This window comes from Pseudonaja textilis, chromosome 1 (assembly GCF_049901715.1).
Source record: "Pseudonaja textilis isolate UNSWEBS1 chromosome 1, rPseTex1.2, whole genome shotgun sequence".
NCBI classification, from domain to species: Eukaryota; Metazoa; Chordata; class Lepidosauria; order Squamata; family Elapidae; genus Pseudonaja; species Pseudonaja textilis.
The window spans coordinates 93,534,137-93,556,974 of record NC_141990.1 but is presented as its reverse complement, the minus strand read 5'-3'; the positions used below and the strand labels follow the sequence as shown (position 1 = coordinate 93,556,974).

The 22,838-nt window shown below is 42.6% G+C and overlaps 1 protein-coding gene across 5 annotated transcripts in view; it reads left to right on the top strand.

Moving 5' to 3' along the window:
- Window positions 1-1,601: 1,601 nt before the first annotated feature.
- NKAIN2 (sodium/potassium transporting ATPase interacting 2) overlaps window positions 1,602-22,838 on the top strand; it is a 572,383-nt gene continuing 551,146 nt past the window's right edge. For 4 of the 5 annotated variants that reach the window (XM_087941688.1, XM_087941704.1, XM_087941695.1 and 1 more), the window contains exon 1: window positions 2,063-2,553. In XM_087941688.1, coding sequence (XP_087797814.1) covers window positions 2,500-2,553 — 54 coding nt within the window. In that variant the 5' untranslated portion in view covers window positions 2,063-2,499. Of the gene's footprint in view, window positions 2,554-22,838 lie in introns of all 5 variants that reach the window. The other variant, XM_087941701.1, reaches the window with a different exon arrangement.

Sequence of the window (22,838 nt, the reverse complement as noted above, 5' to 3'; positions counted from 1 at the left end):
ATTGACTCATTCTAGTCACAATGGGTAAGTCACAGCGTTTTAATTATCTTTTAAAATACAGTAGTGACTTGTAATACTTGGAGAAAGCTGAAAAAATAATCAGAACAAAACAGTTCTCCTTTCTTTCTCCCTTCAGTTGAACTTCTAATGCTGGTACTGTAAATGCTACCTGACTGTTAAGGAGTCTTAAATACCCAACTACCAATTTCCCCACAAACAGGATTACAGTAAACCAAATGAAGTTGAAAGCCACACCATCCATCATAAAAGTATATTTTCATCATCCTTTACCATTAACATTGTTTCTATAGTTGAAATGAAATAATTTGTAATAAAATGAATCTATCTTCCCATTTCAAGGTGTGGGTCAGGGAAGGCATGTGGGGGAGACACAAATGGATATGTGTGTGTGTGTGTGTGAATAGTCTAGAAAAGGTTGATGGGAGATTCCTTCCTCACTCCCTCTCCTTCTCAGCAGGCAGGCAAGTGACAGCTGGGCAGGGACAGAGTGAATAAGGAATTGAGAGAGTGGCTGGGAAACTGTCCAGAACATTAAAAATGAAAATCACTAGAACACAATAGCCACCACTTATCTCCCTCCCTCCCTTGAATCCCGGCTCCCACAACTTTTCCCAATCTTATTCCTTTGGGAGTCATTTTGGATGTATTTTGCAAGTTTGCCCATTTGAGATACCTAGGTTCAAAAGTGATGCCCTCTTTCACCCAGTAAAAGGTTATAGAGTGTTTCAGTAGTATATAGACTCAAGAAAACTTGAATGTAACTGTTTTAAAACCAGGTGTTCTTTTCCTTTAAAGCCGACGGGGAAATAGACTTGCTTTTGTTAGAATGAGACTTGCATTCTCCTGGGTGGGACGACCCTCAATTCTCTTCAGCAGCTGTGTGGCAAACAGAATTTTCTTTCAAAGAAAAATGCAAGAAAAGATGCCCTCTCTCTCATTTTCTTGCATTTGTTTGAGAGAGAGAGAGAGATTTGCAGTCGATAGGAATGGGTAAAGAAACTCAGCGGGGTAGATGGGAAGCGCAATATAAAGGGCTAGCAGCCCCACTTAGCAACCGCTTCTCTCTTTCGCTGTTTCACGGGCTGAGGTGGACGCTAATCAAGAAGGGGGGGGCCTCATTCGTTGATGGGCACGCCGGCCTGCTTTCCTTTACCTGAGCTTGCCTCTGCAACCAAGGCCCAGCAGGCGGCAGTAGAGAGCGCCGCGCCGCTGGCCTGAGCCGGCGTCCACTTCCACACACAGCTTCCCACCGCTTCCTTAGTTGGGGAGGAAGGTAGCAGAAGCGCAGCCAGCCAAGCTCTCCCTGACGTGCCCCCGAAGAGCAGGCAGGTGGCGGCGCCCGGGGACCCTTCTTTCCGCCGAGGCCGCCCCTCATTTCCCCTCTGACGGCTGCAGCCAAAAAAGGCGACTCCCCCTTTCTCATATCTCCCCCGAGGTCCTTGTGTGCAACCCGCTCAAAAAGCACCGCTACAGTCTCTTCTCAACTTCGCGCTTTCCGCCGCGACGCAGGCGGGGGTGGACGCGACGCCGAGGTGCCATTTCAGAAAAGAAAGCAAAAAGGGGGTGGGGGTGGGGAGCGAGGAGAGAGGCTGGGTGTGCGCTTGAGATGGAAGATGTCCCTGAAGTCTAGGCCAGAGTTAAGGTCATAAGGGGGATCGGGAAGTCTCCCTCCTATCCCCCTCCAACCTTTCCTTTCTCTCCCTCCTTCCAGCCTCCCTCCCCGCCGCCCCGCGTGCTTCAAACTGGGCTGAGCAGGGAGCGGCGGCGGCGGTTGCCTTGCAAACATTGAGAGACAGCGCCTGTCACGCTTCTGAGCAACAGCCAGCTCCCTTCTTCTTCTCCTCCTCCTCCTCCTTCTGTTGCTGTGCTGCATTGGGAATAGCCGCGTTGCCATTGAACGGCGGGACCGAGGCAAAGAGGAGCCCCGACCGAGCGCTGACAAGAGGCTCGGGCTTGCTGTTGTCTTGAGGCGAAACAAAACAAGGAGCGGGGGTGGGTGGGGGTGCGGGTGAAGCGGGGCGTGAGAAAAGAGCCGACGCGGGAGAGAGAGAGAGAGAGAGTCAGACTACAGAAGGGGGCTGAGCTCGCTTGCTTCTCTCCTCCCCACCTGCCCGAATGGCTGGATGGATCAAGAGCTGAGCCCGGCTGGCCAACAAACTTGCAAAGGCCGTCGGATGCCTTTGGGAGACACCGCCGCTGTGCTTGCTGGATGCCGGGACACCGTTTCCGCCCGCGCCGCTTTGCACGAGAGGCGGGAGGGCGCCGAAGGCGATTGTTGGCGCGGCGGCGGCGGCTGCTCCTTCTGCTGCTGCTGCTGCTAAGGCAGAGCCTGATGTCCGCCCCTTCCCGGGACGCAATGGCGGCAGATAGGAGCCCCTTGAATCCTGCCCAGGCTCGCTTAGCCTCTCCCACCATCTGATTGGATACGGCTGGGCTCTGCGTGGGACTGCGGGGCTGCTGCGAGGGCTCGGGGAAACCATGGGTTACTGCAGCGGCAGGTGCACGCTGCTCTTTATCTGTGGCATGCAACTGGTAAGTGAGTAAGCGGGCTGCTGCTTTGGCATCCTTTTGATTGTCTCTCCCGATCCCCCCCCGTCCCTCCCATCCGAAGACTCCCCTGCGAAAGAAAGTGCAAAAAGAGGGGTGTGGGCTCAGGGCAACGCGAGGAAAGCAGAAATTAGAAGAAAGATAGCGCGAAGTGTGGCAGCGCTGTAGGTACTTGCTAAACGTGAGAACGGGGTAGATTTTTGTTCGGGGTTCCGGTTCTGTGCTCTCCTTGAACAGAGTGGGCTGTGTTCCGAGCGTGGGAAGCGTGGTAGTGGTGTTAAAAAGTGAGACCTCTTTCCCACTGAAGGCCCGCCAACTCAAGAGAGATCTAGGATCTTTTCTAGAGCCGAATGCTTTTTGAAAGGGAATTTGGACTTCGGCTAAATTGCCACGGAAGGTGTAGTTCAGGGAGGCATGAAAAGTTCACTTGTCTTCAGGGAGGCTTAAAGCGGAGTCTTGGAATTGGTTCTTCTTAATTAAAACGGGTGAACGCTTTGCGATCGTGATTATAAAGTGGTTTTAGATGATCAGGTGAGAGGCAGTGCTCAGGGTTTAAGTAGCGTATTGTTTTTAAGCGGGTGGTAAAAAGCTCAGATAACCGGACCATGTACTTTTATTGGAATGATGAAACTGCCTTAGCCACAGATTGAAAAGGAGACAACTAGCAAATCAGTGTCAGTCTCTGACCTTGTGTGTTGGAGATTCCAACTACTGTAGTTTTGCTGAACACTTTTAACTTGGTAAGTGAAAAGGTGTTTCAGAGATGCAGTTCCAGTCAGCTAGTTTGTGAAGGTACCTTGATTGAATGAATTAGGTGGCACAGGTTGTGAAATACTTTTCCTACTATTGCAATTCTGTCCTCGGTGCATGGGAGTGAATGATTTGAACTTCTGCATAGAGTCTAGTATAAAGGAGTGAGAAAAGCAATTAACCTTGAGAACAGCAACAAATTTTGTAATAGTTGGTAAGATACCATTTAAGGTGCTTTATTTTCTCAAAATGACAGGTGGTTCAAAAGATAGTCTGGAAGAAGAAAATGGCCAATGATAGGTGTGTTAGCTTAGGAGGGTGTTTCAGTGAATCTATCAACTCTCAGTTGTGTGTGGTGGGATCTAAATCTTGTCCTTCAGAATAGTGTCTATTTTGCTTATTTACATGCAGTTTCTTAGGGAGGAGATGTTGTCTTAAAAGTATCATATTTGTTTTTATATTAAACTTTGAAAACCTGGAGCATTTACCAGTAATATGTATTAGCTGGCCATTTCAAATCTTAATTTTTTTTTATTTCATGTAATCAAAAAAGGCAATATTCAGGACTTGTCCTATGGAATCAAGCTGAAGGATGAGTGAGTTCTGAGAGATGAGATGTTTCTGGAGGGAAAAGAGAATGCTATCAAAATGCTCTTATTTCCTTCTTTGTCCCAGACATCCAATGTTACTGGGTTTGGTTTCCTTGTCTTTTTGGCTCAACATAGAAGGACCTCTGCACACAACCCCTAATTAATTTAAAATGTGCCAAAGTTTACTTGAGCTGAAATGGGGCATGACATAAAGTTGTACAGTTTCAAAGTTTATGAAGTAGAATACTATATAAGGCCAACTACGAAACTTAATTCTTGAGTTCATGACATTATTTAGCTCTCTTGATTCCTGCTAAACAAATTTTAATGCCATAGCATTGATTTATTAAAAGAGAGAAGATAAAACTCTTGACCGTTTGATAATTTAATTGCTTTATATCCTTGGTCAACTATATGTTACATATATTCCAAAATATTGAATACTGTTGAAAAATGTTTTCTTCCTTATTGGTCTACTTTTCATTGTCTGCTCATGAATCATTTCACTGTGATTGATCTGTGCAAGACACTGATGCATATGAGTATGTATTGTACTACAATGTTTATTAATTTTAATGATCCTGGAAGAGTTGAGAGAAACTTAAATTTTGTTATAGACTTTTACTTTACTTCAGCATGCACTAAGAAATTAAAAATGTGTATTTCAGAATTTCTGGACTGACAAAGGCTACCTTCGCAGGAAGAGTTAAACATATAATATTTACCATATCCCTGTTTGTGGATTGTACAAGGCAATCTATGAATACTCTACTTTTAGACCAAATGTTTATGATGCAATAATTATATCGTATTTGTGAAATTGTATGGGTGGAGATCAGGGTGGAGATCAAGAAATTATAATCTTCCACTTGCATATTTTCCCACGCATCTCTTCTGCCTTTTCTTTCTTGCTGTTAAAAATTCATTAAGGGAAAAAGAAGAGCTGCAAATTGACACTTGATTGATAGTGCTGGTATGAAATCAGCATACCTTAGGGTAGCAAGGGAGCTGGACTAGGTCATCTCTGCATTCCTTCCACTAACACTGCTTGGTATGTATTGAGTTCATGATCAGTTGCTAAGAAACCCACTCCTGACATAAAACATAAGAAATAAAAATAGTTAGACAAAGAAGGATTTGGCATTTAAAGGAATTCAAACATTCTTAAGTTTGCATGCAGACAGTTTATCACAATTGCACTTTTTAAAAATGTACTTCATAGAATCAAGATATTGATTGCTCATAGTTGTATAATTGATAAAAAGGTTCATTTTTTATATTTTTAAAGATAATACGGACTAAAAAATTAGAATGAAAATAATGTTGATCAGCAAAAGTCCATTAAAGTTTACTAGAGATAATATATCTGTTTAGCTTTGATCAAATAAACCAACTACATCTTTCTTCCTTTTACTTTTAACAATCTGGATCTTTATCTGTTCAAGTAATAGCCTTGAACTTGATTTATTTTCATTTTTGTCTTCGTCCCTTATCCCAACATTCTTCAGAGCGTTAACTTGTAAATCTTACAAAATTATCTAGGTCGCCATCTTGGATTTTTATTTGTATATCCCTTTTAATAATTAGTGACATTTCAGCATTCTTCTCTTTTAATGGTAATCTTTAATTCCTTCTAATTCTCCCAATTTAAACCATTCATTTAAAGACCATGTAATGATGGTGCTAAAAACGTGATTTATGACTGGTCCTTGCATTTATGACTATTGTAGCATCCATGTCGCATGATCAAAATTTCATAACTGGCCTGTATGTACAATGGTTGCAGCATCCTAATGTCATGTGATCTCCATTTCCAACTTTCCCAGGGTTTCCAACAAACAACATCAATGGGGGAAGCCAGGCTTGCTTAATGATTGCAGGAGTTGCTTAACAACTATAATGGTTCACTTATAACCCCAGCAAAAAAAGGTGGTAAAATTGGACACAATTCACTTAAACACTTAGTGATGGAAGTTTTGGTCCCATTTGTGATTGTAAGTTAAGAATTACCTTACTATCCAACCTTCAAAGTCTTATGTTTTTTAGAGAATTCAAAACAACAGTATTGAAGGATTCTTATAATTAATTGCAAAATGTTATTTCAAATCTACCTGGATGCTCACTCCATTTGTAACTTTCCGAAATCAAAATTCACCCCTTTGCTGTTCATTCCAAAGTATTTTTTTTAAAAAAAATCCTTAAGCTTGTATTTAAAACTTCTTTCACTAAGGGTTAAAGGACACTGATCTGGTACTGTAAGACAAGTTGATCCAAAGCTTCCTAACAGCTGAAAAGCAGTTAACAAGCAATATTTAGAATTGATTAGAAAAGGAAGAATGCAAATCCAGTGTTGTTGTTTTTTTTGAGGACACCAAATGTGGTTTAGCAAAATGGTTATTCCTTCATCTCCTTCAGCTCTAACGCCTTTGGGAGATTAATGTGTTTCCATTTCCAGTAGCAAGTGTCTGGAGCATGTATTGATAACCTCAAGTCCTCTCCTTGTCCAGAGAAGAATTACTGCAAGCTCTTCATTCTCACCAGCTCATCACTCTTTTAATAGAGTCATTGGTTCACCATTTCTTCCAGCCTAAGTGGTTACAGTATAGGTTTCTCTTTCCTTGTTGGTTTGATCTGTTTTGTTGTTTGTTATTTTTGTTTTTCTGCTCAACTGTATTTTGCATATATTGGCTTTTACTGGTAAGTTTTAATATTGCTTGTTAACTGCTTTTCAGCTGTTAGGAAACTTTGGATCAACTTGCCTTACAGCACCAGATGAGTGTCCTCTAAGCCTTAGTGAAAGAAGTCATTTAGTAAAATAAAGGCATTTTTGGAATAGACCAAAAGGCATTTTGGTAGAATTATAAGAAATTGTCAAAAAAAGAAAAAATGCCTAAGAGTATGCTTCTATCCATTTTTCGAATTGGGTGTGCCAAGAAAAATATAAAGTTGAATTTGATAGAGATTACCATAGTAAAATAAATAATAGTGCCGTAGTAAAATAAAAAGAGATGGGCTCAAGAATAAATGGGTGCTGAAGGAATAGAAATCAAATCAAAAATCAAGTGACCAGTATAAGAACAGTACACCAAGATGATTTGGCCACGTAGAATAAACAAGTGGGAATTGTATCACAAATTGCCAAATCCAAGAAGAAAAAGTGAATGGGTTGAAAAGGAGGGTGAAGAACTGAGTAAGATACAATTGAGGGAGTGAATCAGATTTTCAAAAAAGGGGAGACGCTAAAGAATAAAATGTAATGTAGGAAGTGGTGCATAAGCCTAGTAGAAGCTGAGATGGCTTGTAAGACTAGATAATTATGGAGAACTATAGTGAATGATGTTGATGTTAAATGATTTCAGCTAATAGTTCCTTTTCCTTTTCTTATGCCTTTTGTTTCCTTGATTTATTATTTCTTTGTTCTTTTCTCACATTCATGCACAACCCCCTCCCACGCCACAGCCCCACGCATGCACAGCACAGACCCAAAGGCCAGCTGGCCAGTGGAAGGCACACAAAGGCATGTGCGGCAGAGCTGAGCTGGTGCGATGGTTCGCATGCCCAGAGAGAGGGCTCTGTGTGCCACCTCTGGCACGTGTGCCATAGGCTCACCATCACGGAATTAGTCTAAGCCCAATAAGCAGTATCATCCAAAATTGCTTGGAATTGAAATGTTGTTGTGGGCTGAAGGATATGTCCGGCAAAACAAACTAGACATGTTCTGTAATTGTATATTGTTGGAAAAGTAAGTGCAAAAGATTGAATGGTTCACTTTTAGGCTGAAAAACAAAATTACAATGAAAATGCTAGGTCAATGAAAAATGATGGAAAATCAGCAAAAATATCAGCACTGAAAAATGATGGAAAATCAGCAAAATATATAAATTACAGTACAGTCTAATTTGGCTCAGTCTTAAGAACACTGCTTTGGTCAAATGGCTTGTGCTAAGAAGATAGTGAATTAGGGTTGTGCTAGCACAATCTTGAAGGTGAATGTGATTATCTAGATCAGAATTGATTTCAGTCTAGTGGGAGTACTGCTGATTAGCTATCAGTAGGTTGTCTGCATGTCTCCTGTGATCTGGCTGAGTGGACTTTTCTTTCCATGGAGAAGCGTCACTCTATCTTGGCAGAGAGTTGAGGTTGGCCCAACTTCCTCTGCTCCATTAACGAGGCATTGATGTAAGCAGGGCATAGGCATGGAAGCTGCTGTTACGGAGCGAAGCAGCTGTTCTAGCTTGTCAAAGAAAAGCAAGGTGCTTCATTCAAAGCCTCATTGAAATAGAACACCTCTTTAGAGATCCGCATAGTTCCACCAACAGTTATTGGCCTTATGTTCCAAGAAATAATTGAATTATTTTAAGGAGATGTTAATGTTCTGCAAGTTGCTAACCACTATGATATCTTGTGCTAGTAGATTAGGGTTTACAGATTAGAGATTAGTAGAGCTTTGCTGTTTTTGGTCCCATATCAGTAAGCTTGACTGTATCACCTTGGCTTTCAATTATGAGAATAAACAAAGAAGATATTTTTCCACTGCATAATTTTATATGCCTCATATCATGACTCAAACAGGATTACTTTTAAAAAGTTAAAAGCCCTCAAAAGCCCTCTTTTCTCATCATGGTTTATTTTCTCTATCCTCTCCCACATCTTTGATTCTTGAAGAAGCTGGCTGGGTGACTTTAGGCCAGTCACTCTCAGACCAATTCATGTCACAGGGTGGGGATTGTAGAAAAAATAGGAGGAAGGTGTTAGATACTTTTGCAGCCTTGAGTTTCTGATCAAAATAACAAAGGTGGAATATAAATTAATGTCCACAGTATTCTATACATGTTTGTATAGAGATGTTTTGATATGAGTAGTTTTATTTTTTGTTTTCTTACTAATCAGGTTTAAAATTTCCCTTTTTAGTAGAAGCTGTACATTGATTTCAGTGTCTCCACTAGATATTTGTCCTTTAGTGATTATCCAGAGAGACTATATTATACATGTGTTTTATTTTTAAAATGTCATTATGGTTCATTTCGTAGTTGCCAGTCTTAATGATTACACTAGATGTGAATCTCTTAAGAGAGTTGTAAAATCTATTTTGTCACAGTGAAGCACCCTCAAGATGAAATATAGAGACAGGACCCATCTACTTCATTTCCAGTACCTTCCTTTAAATGTCAGTTTGAGATAGAAACCCACTGCTTATTTTCTCCAAGGGAGGGAGATTCAAAGAACTTTTGTTTTTTTGGGGGGAGGGTCCACAACTAATAAAGGGGTCCATGTGAACAGTAAGTAATAAAACCATGTGGGCTACTCACTTTTATAAGATTATTTGGAGACTGTTAAAAATGTTTTTTTTTATTATCTGTATTCTTTGTATAAAGACTGTGCAAATCCTTCAAACTGGTTACTAAGGAATACGTGGGCGAGCATATGTAGCACCTCTCTTTAAATAATTAAAGCAGCCAGGACTTTTTCCAGAATCCCCTGGCTGCTTCAGAAGCTTTCCTTGTTATCTTCAAGTGACTGTGCATGGACAACCACTTTGTTTTCAGCAACTAACAATTTTGTAAGTGAATAAAGCAGTTACCATGTTTTGTGGCAGCTCCTTAACTGTGACTTTAAGTATAGGTTACATAGAGACATTAAGAGGTGATAATATTTCTTTCCAAGCTGTGGAAATCTCTAACTGCTGATATCTGTAAATTATATTGCTATTAAATATACTGAAACAGTCCAAGGTAAAAATTTCATGTTCTTTTTAATCTTATTTAGCTTGCAACTCTTTTTAACCAGAATTCATTCCATGATCCATATGTTATCCTTGTCACTTTATTTTTGGATAATTGTACTTATGTTTTTCTGGGCAACATATTATTCTGATTAAAATATATCACAAAAAATTGAATTCAAAAACTCTAAAAATCATATTTGAAAAATGTTCTAGGTTAGAATTATTTATCTTAGAGTACTAAACTGTTCTAAATATGTTTTAATTTATCCCTGATTTAAAATTGACTTGGCAATTATTTTATATTTTTTAAACTTTATTGTGGTTTTATTTGTTTATTAGGCTTATGGCTCACCAGTCATTTCTGACTCTGAGAGGCTTACTGTTCTAGTATGAGATTAAAATAGTATGAGATTAAAAACAAGTGAGATTAAATAGTATGAGATTAATAACAAACAAAACAGCATAAATACCACAATATAATAAATAATAGCCCAAGGATCAGTCATTACTGAAAAACTTTTCAGGAGAGACTAAGATAACCCACCCAGTCTTTGAAATCTTGCTGTTGAAATCTGTTTCAAAACATATTTCAATACAATTATGGAAGATTGGTAGAGAGATTCCAGAGAAAGTGGGTAAGTACTGACAAGAGCAATGGAGTGCTCCTCCAGAGAAGGCTGATCCCAGGATTTCTGCAGGTGACTTTTTGTGAGAGTTTAAAGAAAGAGAGAATTCCTTCTCATGCTTCTCAACAAAGGATCAGAGATCATTGGGTTGAGAAGAGGATCCTGACCCATGAAGGGCTTTGAGGATAACAACCTGCATGTTCATTGTATTTATTTTAGATCCCTTGGAAATAAACTGATAACCAGTGCACTTCTTGAAGCAGAGATGTTACATGGATAGATTGGCTAACAGCAGTTGAATTGTTCAATTGTTCATTTGCAGTCTAATGCAATTTCTGGGAAGTCTTCAAAGGCAACTCCACGTGGAGCGTATTTCATTATTCCAAACAGGAGGTGAGTGACAATGAGCAAAGTCTCTTGATCCCAAAATTGGTGCAGAAGGTGGACCTTTGTAAAGGCCCTTCTCGCCACAGCTGCCACCTGCTCTTCTTGATAAGAGCTGTGAGCCCAGAGGTTTCCCAGCTTACAAGTTTGCTTTGCACAAGGAAGCATAATCCTGTCCAGGGACAAAGATAGAGTATCTCCAGTTGAAAGGCTTCTGCGCGCAAATATATTCAGTCTTGTGAAGTCTAATGTTTATTCCCATCCAGACCCTCATAGCTTCCAAACATCAAAGCAGAACTTTGGCCATATCTTCTTCATGGCTCAGAGTTGAGATAAGTAATTAATTGTCATCTATGTACCTGATTCAAATCTGACTTTATACCATTAGATGATCTTGCATAGTGGCTAGAGGAAGGAGAATGTCAACCCCTATGTCACCAGGATCCACAGTTGGGAATGCGAAGGGTTGATCTCTACTCCCCTCCACTGATTGCAAACACCTATTTAGTTTTAAATAATGGCTTCTTTCTTACTTTCATAGATAGTCCAGAAGGTTGCCTTAATCATTGATATTAAAACTGTTGAGAGATCAAACAAGTCCAAAAGGATTACATTACTCTTGTCATACATAGTATTTACATATATTACCCACAAAAGTATTCAGCATGATACAGTTATATATCTGAGTGTGTGCCTGACTGAGAAAGTTCTAGTGTCCTGATTTTGTTAATAAAGTTATGGATCAAGCTTTACATAAGGTTTTGCTTGCATTGTGGAAGGCGTCATGTTACAGGATTTCATTTACAATGTCTTGGGCAAGTAGCAGAGCAGCTATTGATGGCAAGTTACTTGTTATTGTACAGATCTGCTTCTTCTGAAGCTTCAAAATGCTCATTTGAACAAGCGAGAGTCCAAATCTTGGTAACTATTGGAAGAACTTCATTTTCTTTTTAGCTAGTTTTAGTACAAAATACATACAGGTAGTCCTTGACTTAAATGTTCATTTAGTGACTGTTCAAAGCTACAACGGCAGTGAAAATAGTGACTTAAGATCGTTTTTCACACTTGTGATAGTTGCAGCAACCTCATGACCAAAACTCAGATGCTTGAAGCTGGTTCATGTTTATGACCACTGTAGTGTCCCAGGATCTTGTGATCACCTTTTGGGACCTGCTCACAACCAATGTCTAAGAGGAAGCCAATTTCACTTAACAACCATGTTACTCACTTAACAAATGCAGCGATTCACTTAACATCTGTGACAAGAAAAGTCATAAAATGGGACAAACCCTCTTTTTTAAAAAAAAAATCTTTTTATTAAGTTTCTTTTATTACATCATAAAATATCTCAATTCCAACAGCATTCTTGGTATCTATACAGGTTCTTAAATATCCCAATACATTACATTACGTTTAACTAATATTAAATAATAATTTCCACTATAATTATTATCTTTATATCTTTATATAATTTACATATTTACATTTTACTCTCATAAGGATTGTTTCAATTAAATCTCTTGTCTCCCTTCTTAGTTCTGTTTGTTAGCCATTTATGCCAGTTGTTCCAGATTAAAAAGAATTCTGAGTCATCTTTTCCTTTCAATCCCAATGTTAACATATTCATCTCAGCACTTTCCATTATTTTATGTATTATCAATTCTTCGTTGGGAATATTTGGTGTTATATTGGATCCAAATCAAAAATTGGTTACAAGAGATTACTGGGTACGAGATTGAGCTCAGACCGGAAACCTTCCTTCTAGGAATCATCAAGGATAAACTACCAAAAGAGGTAAAATATTTATTGCTACACATTACAACAACCGCCAGAATAGCTTTTGCGCAGGTATGGAAAACACCAAATATTCTCAACGGGACAAACCCTCTTAATGAATGTTAGCAACATATATTTTGGACTCAATTGGGATTGTAACTTGAGGACTACCTGTACTAACTTTATCTTTTGTTTTGTTTTGAGTGAGAATACAACCTTGTGAATTCCCATAAAAGAAAGTATTTTTATGTAATGCAATAAATGTGTAATTTGGGAATATCATTGGAAGGTTTTAATTTGCAGAGAAAACAATTCAAGTATTTTTATATTACAGTACTTTCGTTGTAATTCATGCATTATGAACAATGGCATATTTAACACAGAACAATAGTTTATTCTCTGTACACAACAAGTATGTTTTAGTGTCCAGTTATATAAGAGCTATGACATAATCCAGTTTTATTTGAAGTGTACAAATATCTTCATTTCTTTAGTTGCTTTCATTGTCATAATCAGCATTTTCCAATGTGAATCTTTCAGTCTTCACACTGCAGTTACATATAACTATTGTATTTGTTTATTTAAAAAAGAAAAAAGTATACACAATCTAACTCATCAGGCTCACATGGATAAGAAGTAATTTGTAACCAAAGTCCATATATAATATAAATAAAAACAAAAAAGCTAAAATACTTTGCCTTGCAGTTCTGGAGTTCCAAACATTTTAAAAGTACTAGTTTAGCAAAGTTGCCTCTTAAACTATCCAAGCCCTTTTGTAGATTGAAACCTGCACTGAAATCTTCTGGATAATGGGTAGGGCAGGCTATAAATACTTAAACTATATATACATTTCTGCTATCCTTTGAATGTTTAATTAGAAGTTAGACTCTTAGAAGTAATCCAAATCTCTTCAAAAGGTTATATCACCCAGGAATGTAGACATTTTGTGTGTACATATTGTTTCACCTTTCTTGTTTAGCATATCTTGGTAGCAGGTGTGGCTCACACTGTGGATAGGTATGACTGTGGTTGTGATAGGAGAACTGGGAACATGCTAGCCTTTTTGTTTTGTAAACAAGAACCAGAATTGTTGCTCTTAGAGGTGTATATTCAGTGGCATTAACTCTTTGTGTATGTATTTTCCAAAACTAATTTCAAAATAAGATAAAATACAAAGACACGGGAAAATATTTAAACATTACATGGTGTGGCTGTCTTATTCTGTGAATTGTATTTTCTTTATTCTTTTTTAAATATAAGCTTCCTAGAGTCTTCCTGTAAGCTTCCTAGGGTCACTTGGCCAAGTGGATAGATTTTCAAAGTAACGTAATAGTTAATGGCCTAGAAAGTTAAGAATTTATTTTATGTCTCTTCTTTGTTTTATGGATACCCAGAGGACATTCTCTTTTGACTCTTCTCCTGGTGGTCTAAAGTTAGCTAGGTGCTAAGATTTGCTTATCCCTGTAATGTATTTTCTGTGAATAAGTCTTTCTCTTATAGTTGCAAAACATACATCATTAAACATTGCTTGGTTTTGATTCCCCGTAATGCTTGCAAACACAACACGCATACCACTCCATGGGTTTTGACTCTGGCTTATTCATAAAGAAATAAGTGCCTGATGTGCATTGATGAGTAGGCTTGGAGCTGCCTGATTCTTTTTGGTCATCCCGCTGGCAGTATGATCGAAGGAAGACAATCAAATAGCATGAATAAGCAAACTAGAGCATGCTGTTTCCCAGGTAAGTCAAAGCCTGAGGAATTCTGGATTTTCATTACATGCAGTAGTAACTCTAGCTCTGTTCTGTTACTTTTTTGTAAGCATAGTTTGGGTAGTGGTTTGTATTAGTATACTGCTCTCAAACTAGACAATGTCCAATCTCCTAGCTTTAAACATTTGATTCGAATGCTGTGTATCCTTTATTTCCCCTAGATTGTTAGAATGCATTGTATTTTATTGGTAGAAATTACATTTAAAAAATGAAAGGGCCCATCTTTTGTTTTCACTAAAAAGTACACATCCATAGTGAATTGATCTATTTCCACATATATTGCACTTAATGCATTTTTAATAATTTCTTGATTTCGGTTCATCCATTACTTATGAGAAATGTTTATCAGTTTACAGCTCTGTGAAGGTTCCAGCCAAACCTGCATGCATATCTTACCATATATTTTTAGAGTTCTTTATTTTACATTTTTTTTAAATTAATTTTTCTATCAAAATCTCTTCTTGCATATAAAATTGTGGTATAATCCAAGTAATGATAAAAAAAATTTAATGGGAAAATAATATGATCTGCATGCAAAGAATTCCAGCTTCCTAGCTTATTCAATTTTTTTTTTTAAATTGAAGAAGATTGGGACATCAGCATTTTATGTTGGGACAGATGATTGCTTGTAATCCTGGAGAACTGTGAGTAGGGAAAGTGGATCTATAGAATTAGGTGATGTGAATATTCCAGGTTTCTTTTTTGGACAGGAAGAGAATTCTGAATGTATCTGAATACGATGCCAGGCACAACATTTTGTGTAACAGGCAGCTCTTTAAAACTGGTTTAATCCTTAGCTACATTGTGCTGTTACCATGTCTGGAGAATGGAGGGGAATGGAAATTGCATTATCATTTTTATTAACTTCACGGACTTGCTTGCACTGGAAAATGAAAGCCTTTTTTCATGTGAATTTATTTGTGCTTCATTTGATATAGTTCTGAACATAGAACATTTCCCCCTATCATAACTGGTTTTTGTATATTTTAAAAAGGAATACTATACTGTAAAATTCCTCATCCATTTTAATGTGTGTGTGTACGTGGGGGTGTTATATAGCCTAGGAAAGAATAGAGAAAGATATCTGGATTTCTTTTTAAGAGACTTTCACATTTCTAGTCATGGCATAAATACATTGTGAAAGACTCAGCCAGATCAAGCTTTATTCTTATTATTTACTATAGAGTAAACTAGAGTTGCTCAAAGTGTGAGATAGGTGGCAAATAAAATAAATAAATAAATAAATAAATAAATTAATAATAATAATAATAATAATAATAATAATAATAATAATACTCAGTGAAGTGCATATGCATTGTATACAACTGAAGCTTGTACTTTTGGTATGGAATGGCAAGTAAGCTTTCTTTAAAAAATGGCATATAATAGTAGGAAAATCTCAGATGGTAAGAAACTTAAAATAGCACTGCAGATATTTTTAAACACTGTTTGCAACTATAGTATGCTTGTTTATATGACTAGAGTTTTCTACCTGAGACAGTACAGCCTTGTTACTTAATAAGGTAAAGGTTCCCCTCATACATACGTGCTAGTCATTTCCAGCTCTAGGGGGTGGTGCTCATCTCTGTTATAAAGCCGAAGAGCCAGCGCTGTCCGAAGATGTCATGTGACCGGCATGACTAAATGCCGAAGGTGCATGGAATGCTGTTACCTTTCCACCAAAGTGGTCCCTATTTTTCTACTTGCATTTTTACATACTTTCGAACTGCTAGGTTGTCAGAAGTTGAGACAAGTAACAGGAGCTCACTCCGTTATATGATGCTAGGGATTCGAACCGCCAAACTGCTGACCTTTCTGCTTCACAAGATCAGCGTCTTAGCCACTGAGCCATCACATCCCTTGTTACTTAATAGGGTATGCAAAACATTTGGAGGAGTTTTTTATATTGTAAGTGAAACATGAAAGTAGCTATGAACTCTATAGAGAAAACATTGTCAGGCACTGTTATTTAAATTTCGTTTTGTTGGTGGACTTTGAGGAAATGGTAGAATGCTCTTATGGACTTGATCCATGTCTTCCTGACTCCCACATGGGGCTGGGAATCGCCAACAAACTGAATCTAGATTATCAGTGTCTTTCCTTGTAGAAAGCTATGGTGCGTCTACTTTTTAAGAAGACTTCCTTGGAACTAATGGCACTTGATAACTATTGCACATTTTACAGTTTTCCATTTTTAAGCAAGAGTAATGAATAGGGTAGAGAATTCTAGTGGGTGGCACTGCTTCTAAGGTCCATAACTTGGAGTTCTTAGACTCATGCCTGTCTTTAGTAGATATACCAGTTGCAGCCTTTCCTGGAATGGGATGCATGGGTACTGGGACTGAAAGTTTTATGAGCCGTGTTGGCACCATGGTCAGAATACAGTACTGCAGGCTAACTCACAGTCCATTGCCAGGAGTTCGATTCTGAGTGGCTCAACGTTGGCTCAGACTTCCATCCTTACGAGGACCCAGATTCGTGGGTGCAATGTGCTGACTCATATACGTCTACGTGCTATTGCTATGACACAGACTTCTGCAATGTGATCTTACCTGGGACCAGAAGACAGTGACTCTTAGCCTTAACGCTCTACTCTTTTGGTTATTGTAGGTGGTCTGTATAGAGCTGCCATTAAAGACTGGGTGGGAATCAGTCCTATCAAGACTGAGTGTGGTCCTATCAAAAGTCAGGTACATTTTCTCCCAGGGAACTCTTAAGAGCAGTTGATAGATAGTAGGAGTTTAATGGGATCATGAAATAGTGAGATTTCAGACATTTTTTGTCTGAGTTTCCAAGTAAGAGAATGGCCATTGGTCTTACCTGACACGTCATTTCTAGTCGAGCTGCTCGGATCATCCAGAGAGTGGGAGGTGCTCCAGTCTGCCTCTGTGTAGGCTGGGCTTAATCATTAGGGAACGCTCCGCCCTCTGTCACATGGTCCCTTGTGGCCTCCCAGTTTATGCGAAGTCGAGAGAGGAGGAAAGTCGTCTAACTCTCATCTAACTAGACCTAAAGTATCATTGGCTGAAACAAGGTTCCCCCAGACGGAAAAAATTAAAAAGGGTGGGGCTGGATGATCCTCGCAGCTCGACTAGAAATGGTGTGTCAGGTAAGACCAACGCCCATTCTCCCTCGAGCTGCTCGGATCATCCAGAGAGTGGGACATACCAAAGCTTGGCTGTCCTACGGGAGGGAATCCGTCTGGGGTGGAAGCTCCCCTGGGACCTCGATGACCTGCTGGAGGACTCGTCTACCAAACGAGGCCTCAGCTGACGCAAAGATGTCAATCTTATAGTGCCTAATGAAAGGGGAGGGGGAAGCCCAAGTGGCGGCCCGACAGATGTCTGAGATTGGAGCCTGGGTGGCCCAGGCCGCAGAGGTGGCCGCACTCCTGGTGGAATGCGCCGTAACCCCACTGGGAACTGGCAAGGCCTGAGACGAATAAGCCTTGGCGATGGTGGCTCTGATCCATCGCCCGATGGTGGAAGGGGACACCTTGTGGCCTAAGGACTTGGGCTGGAAGGAGAGAAATAAAGACTCTGACCTTCTAAAGGGTTGCGTGCGGTTAATGTATATGCGGAGGGCCCGCCTGACATCTAGGGTGTGCCATTGTTTCTCCCTTTCCCGCGAAGGATTGGGACAAAAGTTCGGGAGTGTAAGCTCCTGAGCCCTGTGGAAGGCTGAATTGACCTTGGGCAAGAAGGTCGGGTCGGGGCGTAGAACCACCCGATCGGAATGGAAGATACAGAGGTCCTTTCTCACCGAAAGGGCAGCAATCTCCGAAATTCGGCGAGCCGAGGTAATTGCCACCAGGAATACTACCTTAAAGGTCAAAATTTGGAGAGAGGATTCTCTAATGGGTTCGAAAGGAGGTCTGCTGAGGGCCACCAGGACCTTGTTAAGGTCCCAAGTGGGGTACCGGTGCACAACAGGGGGACGGAGGTTAGTAGCCCCCCTTAGGAAGGCCCTGATACGGGGATGGTGAGAGAGGGGACCCAGATTGTCGCCGGAGACAACAGTTGAGAGGGCCGCTACCTGGCGTCTCAGGGTATTAGGTGAGAGACCTTTTTTGAGCCCATCCTGGAGAAAATTCAGAATCTGGGCCACCGAAGGCAAGAGCGGGTTGACCATGGATGAATGGCACCACCTGCAGAAGCTGACCCAGGTGGCATCGTATATCCGATTGGTTGAAGGCCATCTGGCGGCCAGGATCGTGTTAATGACCTGGTCAGATAAATTCTCCTTCCTCAACTTTTCCCGCTCAACCTCCACACAGTTAGTTGGAGCCATTGGGGCTCCGGATGTTGAATGGGCCCCTGAGATAGGGAGATCCTGTCCGGAGGGATTCTCCACGGGGGAGACACCGAGAGGTTGCGGAGGTCTGCAAACCATGGTCGCCTGGGCCAGTAGGGGGCCACCAAAATCAGATCTGCCTTCTCCTGGATCAGTTTCTGAATGACCCTGGGAAGCAAAGCTAACGGGGGGAAGGCATACAGGAGTCCGGGGGGCCACGGACAGCGAAGTGCGTCGTGATTCTCGGCCCCGGGGGAAGGGAATCTGGAGAAGAACCGAGGGAGCTGGGTGTTGCAGGGGGATGCAAAGAGGTCCACTAACGGGAGACCGAAGATCATGGTCGCCTCCCTGAAAAGGGATGGATGAATGCGCCACTCAGACTGGTCCATGGTGGCCCTGCTTAACCAGTCCGCTCGGGTGTTTGAGGCCCCCGAAATGTGTTCTGCTTTGATCGAGAGGAGGTGACGCTTTGCCCAACGGCAGAGTCTCTCGGCCTCTCTCATCAACCGAATAGACTGGGTCCCGCCTTGCCTGTTGACATGGGCCTTGGCGGTAACATTGTCCGTGAGAATAAGGACGTGCCGCCCACGTACCTGAGGCAGGAAGTGGCGGAGGGCCAGGTGGATGGCGTGGAGCTCCAGCCAGTTTATGCTGCAGGCCCGCTCTGCATGGGACCATTTGCCCTGTGTTGTAAGGGACTGGAAGTGAGCGCCCCAGCCGCTCAGGCTGGCGTCTGTGGTGATGACGAGATGCTGGGGATCTTTGAAGAGATGACCCCTGTTGATGGCAGGGTTGGTCCACCAGAGGAGAGACGAGAGGACCTTTGGAGGTACCTTGATGGAGGATTTTGAGTTGCTTCTGCCGGACCTTTGAAACGGAAGCAGGAGCCACTGCAGGGACCTGGTATGAAGACGGGCCCAAGGAATAATAGAGATGCATGAAACCATTTTTCCCAGTAATTTAGATAAATCTAACAGAGAAGCCCTCCTTGATCGGCGAATAACCTGAATTGAATTTCGAATACTCTGGAGCCTTTCCGGGAAAGGAACACTTTTTCCTGCACCGTGTCAATGATAGCCCCCAAGTGGGCAATTCGGGTAGAAGGGACCAGTTGGCTCTTTTTTTGGTTGACCAGGAAACCATGGGCGTGGAGGGCGGAGAGAGTAGTCTTGGTGTCCAGCTCTGCTTGGGATTGTGAATGGGACAGGATGAGGATATCATCCAGATAGCAGTGGAGACGGACTGGGCAGTCCCTTAAGCGAGCTGCCAGGGCCGCGAGGATCTTAGTGAAAACTCTGGGAGCTGAGGCTAACCCAAAGGGAAGGGCCACATACTGAAAATGGTGGTGATTGTAACAGAATCTAAGGAATTTAGAGTGTGAAGGCCGAATTGGGATGTGGAGGTATGCCTCAGAGAGGTCTATAGAAGATAGCCAATCTCCTTGCCTGGTACCCTGCAAAATGGATTGGAGGGTGTGCATTTTGAATTTGCAGGGGTTTAGGAAGCGGTTGAGCCGTTTGAGGTCCAGGATAGCCCTCCATCCCCCCGAGGACTTGGGAACCACGAAGAGGTGGGAATAGAAACCCTGCCCTCGCTAAGAGGGGGGAACTGGCTGGATGGCCTGGATGGAGAGTAAGTGATGGATGGCCGCATCCATTAATTTGCGTTTGGAGGGGTCCCTAGAGGAGGGAGATGACATGAAGAACTCGGGAGGTTGAGAGTTGAACTCCAGAGCGAGTCCAAACCTGATGGAGTCCCTGACCCATTTGTCGGAAGTGGTAGAATCCCACAGGTCGGCGAAATGCCTCAGCCGACCACCAATGGGGGAAAAAGACAGGATTCATTTGGAGCGCCGGAAGGGTCTCCCCGGAACCCCTGAAGGGACGCTTAAATCCTCCGCCCCTCCTATTCCGATCGCTCGGGTCGGAACGATCCTGGGAATATGATGCTCTATACGAGGAGGTCTCGGGTACCTGGGGGAAGGGGGACTGGTAGAAGGACCGGGAGGATCCTCTTCGAAAGGGCTGAGGGGCTCGGGAGTCAGGCCTCCGAAAAAGAGGAGGAAGGAATTTCTTCTTTCCCCTAGTTTCGGCCAAGAGAGGGTCCAGGGCCGGCCCAAAGAGCTTCTCCCCTTTAATGGGGGCGGATGCCAGCTTGACCTTGTTCTTCACGTCCGCCTGCCATGGTTTGAGCCAGAGCAGACGGCGGGCAGTGACCTGGGATGCTAACGCCCGGGAGGCGAATTTAACTGAATGGTACGTGGCGTCCGCTGAGAACTCTGCCGCTGCTGTGATTTTGGCAATGTCCTGCAGCGCCCGTGTATTGGATGGAGGGATGTGGGCCTTCAGTTGACGGAGCCACCGGATAGAGGACCTGGTAAAGAAGGAGGCTGCGGTGGCCGATCTAATTGCCCAGGCGTCGGCTAGATGAGCCCGCCGCAAGGCCAATTCAGACCTCCTATCCTCGGGTTTGAGGGCCTCCAGTGGGTCACTCGGGGAGGAGGAAGAGGCGAGACCAACAATGGGCTCGTCCACCTCTGGGGTATTGAGGAGGGAGCAGAAATCCGGTTCGAGGTTAAAGAACCTCTTATCCTGTGTGGATGGGGCCGGAGGAGCCCCCCTAAAACCCAGTTGGTTGGAAACCAGATCGTGGAAAATGGGAGGAGCGGGAATCACATCCTCGGCCACCACGGGCTGTTTGAACATTGCGTCCTCCGGTTCCTCCCCAGAGGAGTGGGGGACAGGGGGAAGTTGAGTGGCCAGGCCCGAGGTGTTCTTGGCCTTAAACAAGATGGATTTAAACATGTGGGGCTTGAATAACCCCACAAAGGAAGGCTGGACAGGGGTAAGGCCCTCGTCCTCCGACAACTCTGCTTCCATCGGGTCTAAATCTGAAAAGGGTTCCCCATGGAAGGTGGATCCCCATTCAAGGTGCTCCTCCTCCTCCCTGTATTGGTCTAAAATTTCCATTCCCTCCTCCGGTTCCCTTTCTGGAAGAGGGCTGGCCCCCCGGGAGGGTACCTGACCAGGAGCAGGGTCCAGGGCGGGCATGGACCTAGTTGGCACCGGTTCTTGCGCGGGAACTGTCTGAGGAAGGCTGGATCCGGCCATCTGCTGCATGCCTTGAGCTATCCCCTGTCGAATAGCCTGCTCCATCCAAGTTCTCATGTACTCAGGCATCTCGATCGTGGGTGGGTCCTCCTGTCTCAGGCCAGCGGCCGTGGGAGTGAAGGTTGCTTCAGGCATCCGGCTGGTAGCTGGTCCAGGGTCGTGAGACTCCTGGGATGAGCTGTGCCTGGAGAGAGGGAACAAACTGGAGGGGGTGCCTGGAAGTAGAAGGGCGGCTGGGGGTGATGGTTGAGTCACCCTAGAGCGCCTATCGAACTCCCTCTCTAGTGCCTTATGACGCCTTAAAGCGTCCCTTTGAGAGGCCTTAGAAGTCTCCTGAGAGGTTTCCTTAGCCTGTCTGCGCACATGATAGGACTTAGATTTCGCCTTCAAAGAATGGCGGGAGTTAGGGTTATCATCTGCCATGGTAAAACAACAGAAATATCAAAATGAATATATAGAAATATATATATATATATGTGTGTGTGTGTACAGGCGGTTGGCACACCTAGGATACGACCTGGGTAAGGCCGGGTATCCAGAAACTGGCCCGCGCCCCCTTTTGGAATTTGCAATGAATAATCTGAAAATATGACCAAAAAAGGTTTTTTTTAAAAAAAAAAAAAAACTGCCACAGATATAGACTTTTAATGTACAATTATATCCCACCAGGATAAGGATCCAGGAAAACACACTGCAGCAACAGTGATGGAAGCTAGGTCTCTCTAAGCAAATCTGAGAGAGAAAAAATGCCAATTGAATGAGATTGGATTACCAATGTAAGGAAATATGAAGATATTCTGTATTAGACTGAATAACAACCTGGCAGTTGGTAAAAGGAAGAGAAGCCAATCAGCCAAATCAACGCCAGCAATACAAGGCCTCAGGCAGCTTGCCCCCCCTCAGGGAGGGAGTGGCTGCTTTTCTAATTCCCCACCCTGAGATCTGCTGCGGAAGCCAACACTTACACCAACCATTAACAGAGTAAAGAGTAAAAAACAGCTTTCTTTTTCCCCTCTGGGAGAGGGAGATAGAGAGATCAGCCCTACTAGGCCTGGGAGCCTAAGCCTAGGGCCAGCAGAACGTCGCAGCAATAGGAGGCCTGCAAAATGTCGCCCAGCCACGAGGCGGCGCCCAAAATGGCGGCCGCCTGGAAATCGAAAGTGAAAGGCAAAGCGGGCGGCTCAGGGTGGGTGCATCCTGCAAGCCACAAGGGCGAGGACGCTGAAATTGGCGTTAGTGGGGGG